This window comes from Pelophylax lessonae, assembly GCF_965119305.1.
Source record: "Pelophylax lessonae genome assembly, chromosome: 2".
Taxonomy (NCBI): domain Eukaryota; kingdom Metazoa; phylum Chordata; class Amphibia; order Anura; family Ranidae; genus Pelophylax; species Pelophylax lessonae.
The window spans coordinates 556,175,429-556,194,763 of NC_138769.1; the positions used below are offsets into that span (position 1 = coordinate 556,175,429).

Here is a 19,335-nt window from a genome sequence, read left to right on the forward strand (position 1 = left end):
GAGCATAGCGCGCCAGCGGGGGACCCCCCAGAAGAGAAAGTTAGGGGCTGCTCTGTGCAAAACTATTACACAGATGAAGTAAAAAGTTTGTCATTGTAATAAAAAATAAATAAAATTGGGATTTTTGACTTACCGTAAAATGCATTCTCTGTTAATTGACAGACAGCTCCTGATTCTTCTTAACCATTGGGTTATACTGCCCCCTACAGGAGTAGGACACTAGGCAGGAAAAAGCTTGACTACGCCTATGGGCAGTCCCAGGGGGTATACAACCACTCTCAGGTATAGGCACTCTGTGCAGTTGGCTTTCTTCTGACACTGCTTGTAACAAAACAACAAGTGCCTATAACAGAGTGGGTGTATATCCCTGTGGATTCTTGTCCCATTTCACTAGAATCTCTTTTTGCAGAGATCTCGTGTGGAACTGTGCAAACGGAACCGCCTCAAAAAAAGGTAGACATCAGGCCCAGCCCCCACATGCAAGCCCGCAGGGATGACCGTCTGCTGGACAACATAAGCTGAATTACCTCCTGCAAATTCTAGAGTTTTTCCAGAGGAAGTAACACGCTGAGGCTAAACTCCCCCAGATAGTCTGGTTTTGTGGACAGAACCAGCAGACTTTTGAAGGTTCAGAAGCCAACCGAACCCCCTCGGAGATCACGACCTCCAAGGCATCCATTAGAGCAGTCAGACTCTGCTTGCAGAAGATGATCATCCAGGTACCCCAGTACCGCGATCCCTCGCTGATGCAACAATGCTAGCACCGGGGTAAACACTCTTGTGAAGACCCGAGGAGCGGAGGCGAGACCAAAGGTAAATGCCACAAACTGATAATACTCAAGACAAAAAGGTACCGTGCATATAGGCCCTTACCCCTAATTGATATAAGAACACAAAAGATAGAGAAAAGTGGGGCTTTGCGAGCCAGTGGGAGTAGAAGGATCACGCACAAACCAATTTCTAAAAATATTTTAAATTTTATTAAATTTGCCTCTTAAAAAAACTGTCATCTTCCGAGTCATTGAAAAGGAAATACCGGTCTGTTATGGTCTCACAGGCCCTGAGGAAGCCTTGAGCGAAACGCGTCGGCTTGCTGGGGACCTACATTGACCGTATTCCATCAGAGACCTACTCTTTCCATCCTATACAGGCTCTTGGTTAGGTCTCCCTTCTGGGATGTATTTCTATTCATGACTCCTTTATATCGGATTTTATCAATATTATAATATGTTATGTTGTTTGTGCTAACATGGGCTAATACGCCCATGTTTTTTAAGAGACAAGTTTAATAAAATGTAAAATATTTTTAGAAATTGGTTTGTGCGTGATCCTTCTACTCCCACTGGCCCAAAAGCCCCACTTTTCTCTATCTTTTGTGTTCTTATAACTGATAATACTCTTTGCCCATGGCAAAGCAGAGGAAGCGCTGGTGACCAGCACCATATTGGAATGTGAAGGTAGGCCTCCTTGATGTCGATAGAAGCCAGAAAATCCCCCAGATGTAGGGACGCCACTACCGTGCGGATGGACTCCATTCGGAGCTTCTGTATCCACACAATGCAGTTTTGCACCTTGAGATCAGAATTGGACGTACTGTCCTTCCAGGGAACTGTAAACTGGTTTGAGTAAAACCCCTAAAAACATTCCGAAGCTGGAACCAGGACAATCTCCCCATGAAGTAACAAGTCTTGCACTGCCCCAAAGTGACTCCGTAAGCGATCTGGGGGTTGGAAGTGCAGGTTGGAGGGGGAAGAACCTTTCCGGAGGAAAAGACCGAAACTCGATCTTGTAGCCAGACCGAATGACTTTGTGGACCACTTGACCTGTACCAAAGAGGTCCACGAATCAGGAAATTAGCGAAGATACCCTCCCACCCCAGATATGGGTGAGGGCGCCCCCTTCATGCAGATGAAGTCTTGTCCTCGGGTCTGGAAGAGCCCCTCTTAGCTTGCCAGAGAAGGTCCTCTTGGAACCTCCGGGGGAGGCCCTGAAGGACTTTTATCCCTTGAGGGACGAAAAAAGGCCTCCTATGAGCCGAGAAGAATGGCCCATGTCTAATAATGTCATCCAAAGAAGCTCCAAACAGTCAATCCCCCACAAACAGGAGATCACAGGCAGGGTATCCTGATGGTCCCGCAGTGTAAAAGGGATAGGTGCCCTCCACAATAATGGCAGCATTGTTGCCATCAAAACCTAAACCGCCCCCACAACGCCACCCCTTCCAAAGGAGGTGCCAAGCTGGCCGCAGGGCCTAGTAGGCCACAAGTCTCGACCTAAATTTGTGTGGCAGCCCCGCCGCAAGTGCATTCATCCCAACCAGGCTTACTGGGCCTACCCCCCCCCCCCTCAATGGAGGCCGACTTGGGGCTCCAAATGTCCCATGGAGGGGCCCAAAACCCTCCAGGGGTAGAGGGGGGACAGCTACTTACCATACCAGGAACAGGGTGGGCACTGCTCCTGACAGACCACTGCTCCATCAGAATGTGGGTGGCTGTCAGCCAGGAGGAACGCTGTGACTCAGGCCGAGGCCAGGTCATATGCGCCCTCGTGAGACGTCTAACGTGCAGGCCAGCCCCCGTCCAGTGGGGCTATGTCGTGGCCGACCTAGCGCGGAGCTAAGGCCTGTACGTGGCTCGCTGGCCAGACTGGGGGGACCCTCTGGATCTAGATTATCCAGTCAGCCAGTTGATAGAAGATTCTCACAGGAACAAAATAACACACATAGCAAAAAATCCATTTAAAAAGGGTAAAAAATTACCAAGACCAGAAATCCCAGCAAGGAACTAGGTCCTTACTCTTGACTAGGCAGGAAAAAAACAAAATGGCTATAGCTGAGAGTGGGTGTATACCCCCTGGGACTGCCCATAGGCGTAGTTAAGTTTTTTTCCTGCCTAGTGTCCCATCTCCTGTAGGGGGGCAGTATAACCCAATAGTTAAGAAGAAAAGGAGCTGTCTTAGTCAATGAACGAATGAGAAAAAAAAAAGTTTACAATACCTTTTACCTCCAGAAGATTAGTTAGAATCCCAAACATACACTGCTCAAAAAAATTAAAAGGAACACTTTATTAAAGAGTACAGCATCAAGTCAATTAAACTCTTGGGATAATGATCTGGTCAGTTAAGTAGCAGAGGGGTTTGTTAATCAGCTTCAGCTGCATTGGTGTTAATGAAATTAACAACTCGTGCACTAGATAGGCAACGATGAGAAAATCTCCAAACTGTGAATGGTTTTACTGGTGGAGGCCACTGACATTAATTTTCCCTACTCCTCTTTTCTGACTGTTTTTCACTAGTTTTGCATGTGGCTAGGGTCAGTGTCACTACTGGTAGCATGAGGTGATACCTGGACCCTATAGAGGCTGCTCAGGCAGACCAACTCCTCCAGAATGGCACTTCAATACGTGCCATTGCCAGAAGGTTTGCAGTGTCTCCCAGCACAGTCTCAAGAGCATGGAGGAGATTTCAGGAAACAGTTAATCTAGCAGAGCTGGAAAGGGCCGTAGAAGGTCCTTCACTCATCAGGAGGACCGGTATCTGCTCCTTTGTGCAAGGAGGAACAGGATGAGCATTGCCAGAGCCCTACAAAATTACCTCCAGCAGACCACTGGTATGACTGTCTCTGACCAAACAATCAGAAACAGAGGGCCCAATATCCTCTAGTGTGCCCTGTGCTCCCTGCCCGGCACCATAGACCTCGACTGGCATTTCACAATGAATACTAGGATTGAAAGGTCCGCCACTGGCGCGCTGTGCTTTTCACAGGTGAGAGCAAGTTCATCTTGACCACATGTAACAGACATGAAAGGGTCTGGAGAAGCCGTGGAGAAGATTATGATGCCTGTAACATCGTCCAGCATGACCGGATTTGATGGTGGGTCAGTGGTCTGAGAAAAGCATATCAATAAAAAGGGACACAAAGACCCAGGCTAGACAATGGCACCCTGTCATCAGGTATTGGGGTGAAACCCTTGGACCCACTGTCAGACCTTACGCTGGTGCAGTGGGTCCTGGGTTCCTCCTGGGGCACGACAATGCCCGGCCTCATAAGGCGAGTGTATGCAGCCAGTTCCTGGAAGATGAATAAAGTGATACCAATGAAAGGCCCCCACACTCGTCCTAACTCCATTAGAACGCCTCTGGGACATTTTGCTTCGGTCCATCCAAAGTCGCCAGGCTGCCCCTCAGTCTGTTCCGGAGTTCAATGATGTCCTGCTCCAGATCTGGGAGGAAATACCCCAGTACACCATCCGTCATCTCATTAGGAGCATTCCCTGACATGGTCATGCATGCATGCAAGCACATGGAGGCCATACAAACTACTGGGTACCATTTTGAGTCTTTGAATTTAGTCCTCTGTAGGTTGATAATTTTAATTTCCATCAAACAATATGGCATCCTTTCGTTCCCAACACATTACCCAGTCCATATCAGTATAGATATCCTGCATGATATTTTTCCCCATTGAAATCTGGTGTGGTTTCAAAGTGTCCCTTTAATTTTTTTGAGCATTGTGTATATTTTCTGAAATCAGACACCCTGGAAATTAAAATAGTGGCAGTTCCAAATTATTATGACATTACATTTTTGTGAGAGTGTATCAAGTGCAAATTTAGGTAGAAAATACACTAAACACTACAGAACACATCATTCAAATTTTGGTAAAATATGAAATGCGAGTTTGCGATCAGTAAATAAACATTTCAAGCTTTAAAAAAACTGAGCGTACCCACAAAAGCAACTACAAAAGAACTTCAGTACCCCATATTTTCTATAGGCATTGCTTTAAAAGCCCTTTCAGGTAATCACTTAAGAGTTTACTGGCCCTACAATTATAGCACCCACTCTGGCGTGTGTGGCGATACACAGTTTTCATACATGGGAGACTTTTGACTGATTCGTTTAAAGTTATGGTGTGCACATAAATGTGGGTGGGGTTAGCTCAAAATTTGTAGGGGGGGGGGGGGGGGGGGGAGTTCTAAAGGCTTGGGTCTGACAAGTTTTCTTTACTACAAATTTATTCATATCTCATAAGAAACAAGTCCCGTATGTGACAAACGATTTGTGAGGGTTTACAAAATGTGAGTTTAACATTGAACAGCAGTTGAATATTGGGAAATCTTGAATTTTCTTCCTGGTCATGGGCCTGCGCCCTTACTGCAAGGGTTAACAGTTAGTTTAGGTCTATGGAGCATAGAAAAGAGGATTTAAATACCCGCTCCTTTGCACTGCTAGACCTGTCCATGCAGAATCTTCTCCCCTGTGCTTAAGTGGTCTAAGATCCTGAGGTCATTAAGACCAATGCAGGCTTCATAGCAATGCATGGACATGAGGACGATGGACAGTCCAACACCAGAGCATAGGAGTGTATCATCTGCTGGGGGAACCAGAGGATCAGATAAGTAAAATGCACATTTACTCTCCACTAGCACAAACAAGTAGTTAACCCTTGCAATGCTGGCTTCCACTGCAAGGAGAATTTACAAATTTGCAGGAGCTGGGCTGCAAAGCCAAGTCTTTGTGTAATTGACTCAATGAAAAGTATGTTCTCTATGCTACTGATAGACTAGCAATAAAGGAGGTCATACAGGTAGCAATATAGAAAGCTTGAACTTAAAAAATTACCTGCATGTTTGGCACACTTTACACTCAGGACACTGCCAACCAGAGCGTTTCAGTGGCGTCACTGTGATATCAAGACAGGAGCCATGATAGTGCAATCCACAGCTGGTGCAGAACAGGAGATCTGTGAGGTCACCAGGCTTGTCACAAAGCATGCATCGAGAATCATCTAATAGGAAAGAGACAACATAAATAGAAAATTAATGAAAATAGCACTACAAAATAAAAACAGTTTAGGTAAAACTAAAAAGGCTAACTTTTTTTTTAGTTTTGGAGAGAGCCGAGAGGGATTATAACTTTCAGGTTTTTATTGATGTCTGTGTTAGGGAGATTCACCCCCCTCTATATGCTGTGTTTGCAGTTATCACTGAAAGTAAAAAAGAGCATGTATTAAGTTGTCACCAAAACAGGAATAAAGGAGAAGGAGAAATTCTCCAATGGGGAACTAATCCTGATTGATCCTGGTGATATCCAGGGATTTCCCCTCATTTTGGAGGGACTTTCATTTCCTGTTTTGGCTATTGAGACAGGAAGTGAAGGGAAACCTCCCCAAAAGGGACACATGGCAAAAAAAAAAAAAAAAAAATTATATATATATATATATATATATATATATATATATATATATATATATATATATATATATATATATATATATATATATATATATATATATATATATATATATATATATATATATTTATTAGGGATGCACCGAAATGAAATTCTTGGCCGAAGCCGAATAATAATGAAATGCTTGGCCGAAGGCCGAATACCGAACGCGGTGTTTCCCATTTTTTCCATTTATTTTGCCAATTTTTAGGGGGCACGCTGATGGGCACATTTTATGTTAGGGGGCACGCTGATGGGCACATTTTATGTTAGGGGGCACTCTGATGGGCAAAACAAAAACATTTAAATCAGCGTTGCTCTTAACATAAAATATGCCCATTAGCGTACCCCTTAAAATAAAATATGCCCATCAGAGTGCCCCTTAACATAAAATATGCTCATCAGAGTGCCCCTTAACATAAAATATGCTCATCAGCATGTCCCTTAGCATAAAATAAGGGGCACGCTGATGGCCACATTTTATGTCAAGGGAGCACTCTGTTGGGCACATTTTTTATAGGGCACTCTAATGTAATGAGCATGGCAAGTGGCAACAACATATGGCAGTCTGCACACTAATGCTTGTGCAGCTGCCAGCTACCGTATTCTCCCCCAAATGTGCTCAGCTCCACATCACATACCTGAACTGCAGCCAGAGCCAAAAGCCGCGAACAGGGGGGCGAGGCGTGGACCTAGTGTGAAGGAGCCGCAGTCAGGAGCAGGGGGTGGGACGAGCGCGTGACGTCACACCCCCTACTCGTGGCCGGACAGGACACCGGCGGCGTGTGAGAAGGGAGCCGCGAGCCGCAATGAGGAAGGTGAGCGGTCAGGGCGGAAGCTGACATTGTTCGGCTCAAAATTATTCGGCCTTTTGACTTATTCGGCCGAACGCCGAAAGTGCTATTTTCTCTATTTTCGGCCGAATAATGTTCAGCCGCCGAATATTCGGTGCATCCCTAATAAATATATATATATATATATATATATATATATATATATATATGCTCAAGTTCTTTATACATTTAAGAAGGAATAAAACAAGTAAAAAAGGGTCATGCACACAATGAGAATATCGGACAAATGATCGGCCTTTTTTTGCATGTACTAGGGTTTAGGAAGTGGGGAAAAAAATGTTAAATGAGGAATACTTTGGCATTGGAATTAAAAACAAATCCCTTATTTCCAGGTTTGCGACAGTTGGGATTTGATCACACAAGAATCCTGCGATCTTCATTCACAGGAATACAAAAGTAGGACTATGTAAACTTGAACAGATTTAACAAATTACCAGTACAATGACTGCTGCAGTGATTACTCAAAGCAGCAGGCAATCTACTTTGGCTCATATACCAAGATGCTGTTGATATCCATTCTCAGTGGAAACACATCTATAAACATTCTGACCTAAATAAAGTTAATAAAGAGCATTTAAGATTTTAAACGGTTAGAAATTAATCTTGAACATTAATTTCCCATATTTTACTATTGAACGACTGTACAACCGCCCTGTAGGATTTTCCTCGCTTGATCAGTTATAGTCTGCAATGCTGATCAGTGTACAGCTGCGTCAGAATACAATAGGTCAGTGGGAGATTCTCCTATCCACATCAAGTCTGTTTTTTGGTTGAAACATAAGCCAATCTGGGAAGCTGTCCCATCTGCACACTTTTATCCAACCACTAGAGGTCATGCACATAAGGCCAAATTCTAAAAATGGCTTGGGTTGGGCATTGCAATGGTGAAATCAGTGCACAGAGGCAGGTTAAAATATACACAGTGAGCTTACCACCTTGGAGACCCCTCCAATTCACCAATCCAGTCTTAGACATGTTGCCCTTCAGAGATTATTCTTAGTAAAAGGAAAACAGAATATACACAAGTCTAAAGGCATAGTTCCTCTATGCCGACTAGGGCCTCCCTGAAGTTAAAAACAAGCCGCGCAGCTTTGACAAAAGTTGAATAATGGCCATGCAGCTTTGACAAAAGTTGAATAATGGCCGCGCAGCTTTGACAAAAGTTGAATAATGGCCTAGTGTAGGCTATTTGAGTCTTTATCATTCCATCCTGCCTTGGTGGGGGGTGAAAAGTAAAAGCTAGAAACCCCTTAGCAATGTCCAAGCAACAAGGCAAGATGGGATGGTGCGATCCTTGTGCGTTTTTCAGTCAGGCTTCAGGAGGTATGTAAAGGGCCTATATCTTTAGCAAGAGCATCATTCAATTATTTCATCATAGTTTAGTTTACACAGAAGTACATAAGCATAAAATCAAGCTATTTATCAGTATTTTTTTTTTCCCGGAATATAAAACTTGTATTAAAAAAAAAAACAAAAAAGTTTTCCACATCCAAACTAACCCATTGCAACAGCTTCGGCAACATGTTCTGAACACAGCAGTTTTAAGGTCTTCATTGACTGGAAGGATCCACTTGCGGCAGCACATGGAATATGATATCGGCGCAAACACCCTGTGGAGTGGCACTGAATGGTAGCACCCATCCGATTACAGTATTCACATTTCTGCAAGAGAACATAAATCATACAGGACATGAATACACACTCAACAACTACAAGTAAAGGAGTTATCTAAAATCTGTAGATGGCTCAGAAAAAAACTTTAATTACTTTGGCATAAAGGGCTGCTATTATATGTATGTTGCTGCTCAAGTATATTTTGGGAGGTATTGTTTAACCACTTGCGGACCACGCTCCATGTACTGCGGACTGGCTGCCCACACCGGCTAATAGTTATACCCGTACATCGCTGCCTGCTTCTGGGTTTAGTTCACCTTTTGAATAGGTTTACCGCCCTCCCCTGTGACAGCGGGTGGTGGTTCCTCTCCCCCTCAGCCATGGTCATATTTTAAAATCAGCACGACATTGAATTTACAGGGATCTGTGAATGATAAACTACAAGATCTGCGCTTTCCACTGCAGCAGACAGGTTTGTAATTTCAATGGACAGAGCATACCGATCAGCACATTTGTAGTACATTCACAATTCCCACCCCCTCCCCCAAACTTAAAAACTCATACAGAGATACAGGAAAAAAGCTGGCGGGAGGGTGTGTCAGAGCCTAACACTGATCAAGGGTGCAACACTTTGCAGGCTCCTGTTGGGAAAAAAAAAAAAAAAAAAGGTGTGTGTGTGTGTATATGTATATATATTTTATATACATACATACATACATACATACACACACATACAGTAAACCCCCGCTCCATCGCGGTTCAGATTTTTGCGGTCCCGGTGTATTGCATTTTTTTTTGTAATGTTATTTTACTATATAAATCATTAAAAATGAAATATTTTTGTGTTAGAAATTAGTTTCTATTGTTTTAAAAGTGTGTTTAAAGACCTTAAAATGCCTACAATGCATTTTAATAGGGTTTTTCTATTTCGCGGATTTTCACTTTTCGCGGCTGGGTTCGGAACGTAACCCCCGCACTGGAGGGGGGTTTACTGTGTATATATACATACACACACACATACATACATATACAGTACAGACAAAAAGTTTGGACCCACCTTCTCATTCAAAGAGTTTTCTTTATTTTCATGACTATGAAAATTGTAGAGTCACACTTCAAGAGGTAGTCACCTGAAATGGTTTTCACTTCACAGGTGTGCCCTGTCAGGTTTAAGAAGTGTGATTTCTTGCCTTATAAAATAAATGGGGTTGGGACCATCAGTTGTGTTGTGCAGAAGTCCTACACACAGCTGATAGTCCTACTGAATACACTGTTAGAATCAGGGCTGTCTTTAACACATGGCAAAAGGGGCAGCTGCCCCAGGTCTAGTCATTGTTGTGGGGCCCAAAGCAGCTGCCCCTTGAGCCCCCAAATAGTTGATAAGTGGATTCAAGAGGGCCCAAGAAAATTTTTGCCCAGGGTCCAATCAAGAATAAAGATGGCCCTGGTTAGAATTTGTATTATAGCAAGAAAAAAAGCAGCTAAGTACAGGAAAACTAGTGGCAGAAGAGACTTGTTTGGGCTAAAGAACACAAGGAATGGACATTAGACCAGTGGAAATCTGTGCTTTGGTCTGAGGAGTCCAAATTTGAAATCTTTGGTTCCAACCACCGTGTCTCTGTGCGACGCAGAAAAGGTGAACGGATGGACTCTACATGCCTGGTTCCCACCGTGAAGCATGGAGGAGGAGGTGTGATGGTTTGGGGGTGCTTTGCTGGTGACACTGTTGGGGATTTATTTAAAATTGAAGGCATACTGAACCAGCATGGCTACCACAGCATCTTGCAGCGGCATGCTATTCCATCCGGTTTGCGTTTAGTTGGACCATCATTTATTTGACCAAGAAGGAGATTGATGTGGTGCTGCGCCAGATGACCTGGCCTCCACAGTCACCGGACCTGAACCCAATCGAGATGGTTTGGGGTGAGCTGGACTGCAGAGTGAAGGCAAAAGGGCCAACAAGTGCTAAGCATCTCTGGGAACTCCTTCAAGACTGTTGGAAGACCATTTCAGGTGACTACCTCTTGAAGCTCATCAAGAGAATGCCAAGAGTGTGCAAAGCAGTAATCAAAGCAAAAGGTGGCTACTTTGAAGAACCTAGAATATGACATTTTCAGTTGTTTCACACTTTTTTGTTATGTATATAATTCCACGTGTTAATTCATAGTTTTGATGCCTTCAGCGTGAATCTACAATTTTCATAGTCATGAAAATAAAGAAAAAACTCTTTGAATGAGAAGGTGTGTCCAAACTTTTGGTCTGTACTGTACTGTATATATATTATATACATACATATATATATATATATATATATATATATATATATATATATATATATATATATACACATACATATACATATACACACACACACCCTGGGGTTCCTCCTGAGGTTGCTTGGGGTTCCTGGAGCAATGGGCAATTTCTGCCTCTCAGATAAGTTGCCAATGACACCAATGTTCCTTTTAGCTATCTGTAAGGGGGTAATTCTTTCCAATGACAAAAGTAAGGAGCATTCTTCCCACTGACTGTCACACTAATGTGTCATTAGTTGAAGATTTTTAGCAGGGATTCCCTGAAAAATTTTAAGGGTTCCTCCGTGATGAAAAAGGTTGAGAAAGTCCGGTATACACACACACACACACACACACACACACACACACACACACACACACACAGTGTCTCACAAAAGTGAGTACACCAATCACATTTTTGTAAATATTTTATTATATCTTTTCATGTGACAACACTGAAGAAATGACACTTTGCTACAATGTAAAGTAGTGAGTGCACAGCTTGTATAACAGTGTAAATTTGCTGTCCCCTCAAAATAACTCAACACAGCCATTAATGTCTAAACTGCTGGCAAAAAAAGTGAGTACACCCCTAAGTGAAAATTTCCAAATTGGGCCCAAAGTGTCAATGTTTTGTGTGGCCACTAATATTTTCCAGCACTGCTTTAACCCTCTTGGGCATGGAGGTCATCTGAGCTTCACAGGTTGCCACAGGAGTCCTCCCCTCTTCCACGGGGCTGGTGGATGTTAGAGACCTTGCGCACCTTCCATTTAAGGATGCCCCACAGATGCTCAATAGGGTTTAGGTCTGGAGACATGCATGGCCAGTCCATCACCTTTACCTTCAGCTTCTTTAGCAAAGCAGTGGTCATTATCATATTGGAATACTATTGCAGCCTAGTCTCTGAAGGGAGGGGATCATGCTCTGCTTCAGTATGTCACAGTACATGCTGGCATTCAAGGTTCACTCAATGTACTGTAGCTCCCCAGTGCCAGCAGCACTCATGCAGCCCCAGACCATGACACTCCCACCACCATGCTTGACTGTAGGCAGGACACACTTGTCTTTGTACTCCTCACTTGGTTGCCACCACACACGCTTGACACCATCTCAACCAAATAAGTTTATCTTGGTCTCCTCAGACCACAGGACATGGTTCCAGTAATCCATGTCCTTAGTCTGCTTGTTTTCAGCAAACTGTTTGCGGGCTTTCTTGTGCATCATCTTTAGAAGAGGCTTCCTTCTGGGACAACAGCCATGCAGACCAATTTGATGCAGTGTGTGATGTATGGTCTGAGCATACAGACTTCATACAAGCATCGCATACTAGCTCATTATGAAATACGTACCTTAGAACGAAGCCCCCGCAGTGCTGCCCGCACAGCGACAGGGCAGCTGAAATGTTCGGCCGTCCTGCTTCCTGGTTTACGTCCTCCGGCCATCTGATTGGCCAGAAGCGCGATCACTCCCACGCATTTGCCCGGGAGCCGCCGATCACGGCACAGGGCTCTGAAGGAACGGCACGGGTAGCCGTTCCTTCAGAGCACATGCGCCAATGACGTAATCGGCTGCATTAAAAGTAAATATCTCCTAAATAGTGCAAGTTTAGGAGATATTTACAGTACCTATAGGTAAGCCTTATTAAAGGTTTACATATAGGTACATATTACAAGACAGGGTTTACAACCTCTTTAATATAAAGTTTCTGCACCGAAGGCACACCTAATGCACAAAAGCAGACAGAAATCTGGGTTCTGTTTACCACCTCCCAAGCATCTTAAAGCATATATAAACCAAAAAAGTACCATAAAAACGGGCTACGAGTCCCTAAAAGTGGTGGCTGCATTAGTTTTCTTTGTCCAGGATTTTTCCCCCCCTTAAATTTTACCTGGTAATCATGTAAATAACACACTCATTGCATTCTCCAACTGTATCTATGGAGAAAGCAATGGTTGCCATCATGCCATGACTTCAAAATACATCTGCCCTTGCATTAGGTTTTTGTTCTTGGGTTTAATTATACCTAAAAAAAAAAAAAAAAAAAAGGAGCCTCCATTTTTGTACATGTACCTACCTGTGATATCCCTGAGAATACAGCTTTATCAACATGAACAAGTCCAGTCCCTTCCACTTTCTGGACTCCATGCGACCACAATGCACACCAATAATGAACCCAGCAATGTCCTGAGTATGGAAAAATATTAAAAAAAAAAAAGTTTCAGAAATTAAAAAACACCACCACAACCACACACAAAGGATAAAAAGTTCAGGGAAATTATAAAAAAAAAAAAAAAAAAAAACACAAAAAAATTAAAAAAAAATACACAACACACCATAATACACAGAACATGGAAAACAAATATTACAAAGAATATGCTCATTCTCACAAAGCAGCGTAACTTCTAATTCTTCCAGGAAAAAAAAATGGAAAAACATTCTGGGAAGTAATTAGGTCGCCATAAAAAACTGCCACATACAAAAATATAAATAAGCACTGGTTACTGTCTAAAATAATAGCTGCAGGAAGCCAGACTACTTTACAAAGTTACATAATTATTCAGGCGAAGGGAAAAAAATTACACACACACACCACACACCATCTACTTCAACCAATAGAATAAAAAAACAAACAGAAAACATCAGATTTGTAATTAGGGCCGCAATGTTTTAAAACTTGCGTTTAATACCTCCTCACCTGAGGGTTCAAAAAGCTCCTCTGGTAACACAGACTCTTCAAAACCAATTACAGTTGGGTCGAAACACGGAGTGCCAATGTCATGCTTCCGACAGAGGGCTTGATTCAGCGGTGGGCAGTTAGGTGAAGGATCAAACCTTAAGAGTTTGCGATGTCCCTGGGGGCTCCATTCACCACAATTGCACAAAGCACAACGCCTTGTAAAAGAAGCACTGTGCAGAGATGGAAAACAGTAGACTTTTAGTGTTTCATTGGAAAAAAAAAGCTTATAGCTATGACGAAAAAGCATAATTTCACACCTTCTAAAAAGTTGTACAGTCTTTCACTGGCAGGGTCACAACCAAGGGAATCATACTTGTTTATTTCTTTTTAGAAATTCATAGCTGTATAAGCTGGTCAAATACCTGCTACACCGCGGGTCTCGGAGAAAACCATCCTCTAAAGATGGGTTGATTGAAGATAGACTGCAAGGCTCTTCTGCTTCACAGGCCACATCAGAGCCATTTTCATCAGCTAAAAAAACAGGAAGATTAATGAATTTCAAAGAGGAAGATAGAAAAATATTTATTGCAGTTTTAATATTTTTTCAAAAATATACAATACTGTGCAAAAGTTTTAGGCAGGTGTGAAGAAATGCTGTAAAAAGCAAGAATGCTTTCAAAAACATATATTTGTTTATTTTTTATTAAATTTACAACATGCAAAGTGAGCGAACAGAAGAAATATTTAAATCAAATCAATATTTGGCGTGACTACCTTTTGGCTTCAAGCCAGCATCAATTTTTACACTTGCATAGTCGTCAGCCTGAAGAAGCAAGTTTGCTTTGAAACATGTTCCTATTCCACCTCATCAGCGATGCCAGGCAGCTTCCACACCCGGGCTTTGGTTCCATCTTCGCCATTGGTTCCAAAGAGACAGCGGCTCCCAGTCTCCACAGCTTCACCCCTCCCTTTCCGGTGTCCAAGGCAAGGCTTCCTGGTTGCTTTCCTGTCCACTTCTGCCACAGAGGCTGCTCCCTGGTCATGCTGAGCTACATTTTAAAGGATAAGTTCACCTTTCGTAACATGTTACACCCTGCGGTAATTCCTGCTCTCTTCCTGTCAGATGGTATCGGTTTGCCCGTACACAATGTACAGGAACACAGATACAATGACAGATCTTCAGGAGACCTACATGGCATCAGCGATCTCCTGATTGCTGGTGCAATGCTTTAGAGCAGGGGTCTCCAAACATTCTAAATGAACGGCCAGTTCACGGTTTAAAATGTAGGGGTGCTGGACTGTGGCCAGCAGGAACAGAAAATGTCCTGTGTTAGTGAAAGTAAACAATGCTCCATCTTTGGTATTAGTGGGAGGAATAGATGACCCATCATTGGTGTTAGTGGGAGTAATAGTGCCCCATCACTGGTATCAGTGAGAGCAATTTTGCCCAATAACTGGTGTCAGTAGGAAAAATAATGACCCACTGTTGATGTCAGTGGGAGAAACTATGCCCCACTGAAGCTTATAGTAGGGGGAATAATGCCCCAAATGCAGGATAAAAGCTAGCGAATGGCCACATCCAGCCCACAGGCCCCAGTTTGGAGACCACTGATCCAAAAAACAAAAAAAAATAAATGAACATTTTTTTTACCTGCAAAAGGTAAACTTATCCTTTAAAATGATTGCGAGTGCAATTATTGAATATTGTTTTTTACATGCTACACCAATGGATGTTGCACTTCTCTCTCCTTCCTCTCTTGTGTGTGCAAGTGTACCTAGAAGAATTGATGCTGTTTTGAAGGTGGTCACACCAAATATTGATTTGATTTTCTTTTCTGTTCTGCTACTTTCCATTTTGTTATTGATAAAAAGAAACTATTAACTATAAACTTATACTTCTGAAAGCATTCTTAAGATTTTTATACGTGCCTAAAAAGCTTTTGCACAGTACTGTATCTCACGCTCTATAGGCTAAAATGACACCTATGTACATAATGGCTCTACAGGCATCAGTCTCAAGTCTGTACCCAAGATAGCACAACTACATGGCAGCAATATCTTACCTGATGCTTCAGATTCCTTATCCTCGCTGGATGGTTTCTGATCATCCATCCCTGGCCAAAAAACTGGAACCTGTCCCTTTGAGGGAGACCTGTGAAAGGTGGTAAAATGAGTTGGTACAGTTACGTGGATTTCAAACACACCCAAATACTATGAATGGAAGGTAAACAATACAACAGCAAAGCTCATTTAAATTGCTCAGTCTCAGTAATTTTTTATCTCAGTTAGGCCTCTTTCACACGGGCGTTCCGTATGTCCGTATATCACCCCATCCGTTTGCGGGTGATATACGGACATAATGCATGTTAATGGGATTGCGGATGTCAACGGATGACCATCCGCTGACATCCGATTTGCGTCCTTTCAGTTCTGTTCCGTTTTTTGGAACGGAACAGAAGCCTATTTTTCTTCCGTTTAAAAAATGGAAAGGAAGCAAAATCGGATGTCAGCGGTGTCATCCGCTGACATCCGCAATCCCCATAGACTTACATTATGTCCGTATATCATCCGCAAACGGGTGAGATGATATGCGGACCGGATGACAAGTGTCATCCGTGTTCGTAAAAAAAAAAGTGCTGGAGCAGATCGAAAGAGCCCTTAGACACATGAACATCCTTCAGGCTAGTTTTAAAACATCCCTAGCACACTTCTTTCTTCTTGAAAAGAGTTCTTGCAAAAAAAATAAGTGCTGTGACCATGCATTCATGTTCCAGTCCACAAGCTGAAATAATTTATACTCATACCGGAGTACAACAGGTTACTACATAATCCATTTTCTATCCTGTACTACACTCTAGGCCAAACAGGGCAAGAGTTGTTCAACAACTAAGTTGGGATGTCATTCTAGCTCTTAACTGTTCTGTAGAGGAAGGTCAGGCTGACTGTAATATACTTTACTTCCACACGTCAAACATCATCATTTAGTACTATGATCAATAGATCGCTTGTATGTCTAGACTCGAGTGACCAGACTACATGGCTCTACCTGTCCCACCAGAGGTGAACACCTTCCAATGCAATAGTAAAATTTAACTGCTTTTACCACAATCTCTCCAACATATCATCAACTATAATATCCACCATAAAGGGAGGCCACATACAGTAAGTTCACATTTAGGAGCATGTTACACATGTAGTCAGGACGCAACATGCTCCTATGCACCCACTTCTCATCCCCCGCACTCCCTGCTCTGTGACAGATCTTCTCCCCGCCGCACCCCTGTCACTTTTAAAAAAAAATCAGAACGACTGTGCAGGGCTCCACCCACACAGCCACATCATTCATTTAGTATTTTCCGTCAATGAATGAACTTACAAGCAACACTGGCCGCTGCAGCAGACGGCTTGTAGTTCTCAATGAACTATGAGGGCGCTGGTGAACGCTCTCATAGTACGATTCTTCCTGCACGTCAGTAGCTGTCTGCCCATTTAGGTGGTACATGCAGACAGCTGATGACAGTGTGCAGGATCCTGGCATTGCACCTGCGATCTGCTGATCGGGGCTGCAATGCTTTATAGGCTGCAGTGGTGTGCCACTTTCTTTGAAGTGGATGAAAACCCTTTCATGTACCCAGTGAATGGACTGGTCTTAGGTAGACATACAGATAAAAAAAAAAAAAAATCCTACACACATTCTACCTACAAGACACAGTCGCACAGAATCTGTCAAAAGCACAAATTAGGAGATCTGAATTCACACACTACACAGCTCAGGGAGAAGAGCTCAGAGCCCTGATTTGAGGGAAGGGACACACCCACTCATCACACTACACAGAGAACAAGCAAATCTGTGGCTGTCAATCACAGAGCTTTCTTTTGGTGGTATTTAATCTTTTTGCTATATAAAACAAAAAAATTCCAAGGATATTGAAAAACAAAATAAGGTTTCTCTGTGTGAATGCACTTCTGTGTCACAGGATTTATCGAGCCTGCCCTCCAAACTACAGTAGGTGCTGAGGAGTTTCAGGAAGAAGAGCCATGCATGATGGATGGTTAAAAAAAAAAAAAAAAAAAAAAAAAATGGATTTTTGACTCCCGTAAAATCCATTTCTCTAATGTTCCTTGACGGACACATCTCCTGATATTCTTAACCATTGGGTTATACTGCCCCCTACAGGAGGTAGGACACCAGAGGAAAAAAAAAAGGGGGCAGTTCCAGGGGGTATACTCCCTCTGCTATAGGTACTCAGTTTTGTTACAAAGCAGTGTTAGAGAAAATACAACTCCACAGAGGGGTGGGTGCTGTGTCAGTCAATGAACATCAGAGAATTCAATTTTACATTAAGTCAAAAATGCCATTTTTGTACATTTGCGTTAGTAAACGCAATAACTTTTGTGCAAACCAATCAAAATATGCTTATTGCGATTTTTTTCACCAAAAATATATGGCAGAAAACAAATTGGCCTAAAATGTTAAAAATTTTTGATTTTTACATTTTTTTTTGGGGGGGGGGGGGTTTCATATAAAAAAAATGTGAAAAATATATTTTTTCAAAATTGTCGCTCTTTGTTTATAGCGCAAAAAGTAAAAATCGCACAGGTGATTAAATACCACCAAAAGAAAGCTGTTTGTGGGGAAAAAAGGACGTAAATTTCGTTTGGGTACGGCGTTGCATGACCGCGCAATTGTCAGTTAAATTCCCAGTGCCGAATCGCAAAAAGAGGCCTGGACGTAAGACAGCAAAATCCTCCGGTGGTAAAGTGGTTAAGACCCCAATTTCTTTCTTGGCTAAAAAGACTTTACTCCCAGAGCCAGAGTACACACCAACAATATTTTTTCCCTACCGTTTCCATGTCAAAAGGATACAAGACAAGGCAGCCCACTTTTCCCTGGACTTTTTTCCCTGGCATTAGAAGAACGCCTAGCCATCTTCAGACGAGAAGCTGCATTCATTAAGGAGCTGCCAATGGGAGAGAGGATCTACTTCTATGCAGACGATACTCTGCTATAGTTAGGGGATGCTGATCCATCCTTATGTTTTACCTTGGGAGGTTATCAATTCCTTTTGGTTATACTCTGGCATCAATATGAATTAGGATAAGTCCCAGCTTTTCCCAATAGGTAAAAAAAGACCCAGCCACTATTTACTGCTTGCTGAATACAGCTAATAAACCCAGGCTTACTTCCCAATTTTAGAAGTAGCAAGCAGATCTACACACTAATGGAAGAAGAGGACTGGGAGGCTTGCCGGAATTATTTCCTGATGGAGATGGATATTGGCTATAGGACAGGTTTACTCATATCAAAATGACTGCATAGAGTGCAATACACCCTGCTGAGGCTATCCCATACTACCCACAAGCTGTCCTAAATGCTCTACTTAAGAGGGCTCCTTCCTCAAAAGGTTATGGTTCTGTCCTAGACTGAAAGATTATTGGAGAGAAGTTAACAGCCACTCTCCATGCAGTGGTGACCCCTGCAGACCCCTTTATATTCCTCCTGGGCTTCAATGATAATCTTGGGGAGAGCGCATTATCCTGCCGCCGTCATATGACGTCCGGTCAGGATAATGCAACCACTTTCCCACCGTCAATCGCCTATAGGGCGGGCGGGAAGTGGCTAAGGTGATTGAGAAGTCAAAATGGGGAGGAAGAGATTGCTTT

At 42.8% G+C, this 19,335-nt stretch overlaps 1 protein-coding gene across 2 annotated transcripts in view; it reads right to left on the reverse strand.

Annotated features, from left to right (window-relative positions):
- KMT2D (lysine methyltransferase 2D) overlaps positions 1–19,335 on the reverse strand; it is a 340,114-nt gene that overhangs the window by 268,891 nt on the left and 51,888 nt on the right. For both annotated transcript variants that reach the window (XM_082246163.1, XM_082246162.1), the window contains exons 2-7: positions 15,735–15,823; positions 14,094–14,202; positions 13,690–13,901; positions 13,069–13,178; positions 8,585–8,747; positions 5,623–5,788 (exon numbers count right to left, since the gene is read on the reverse strand). In XM_082246163.1, coding sequence (XP_082102289.1) covers positions 5,623–5,788; positions 8,585–8,747; positions 13,069–13,178; positions 13,690–13,901; positions 14,094–14,202; positions 15,735–15,783 — 809 coding nt within the window. In that variant the 5' untranslated portion in view covers positions 15,784–15,823. The remainder of the gene's footprint in view (positions 1–5,622; positions 5,789–8,584; positions 8,748–13,068; positions 13,179–13,689; positions 13,902–14,093; positions 14,203–15,734; positions 15,824–19,335) is intronic.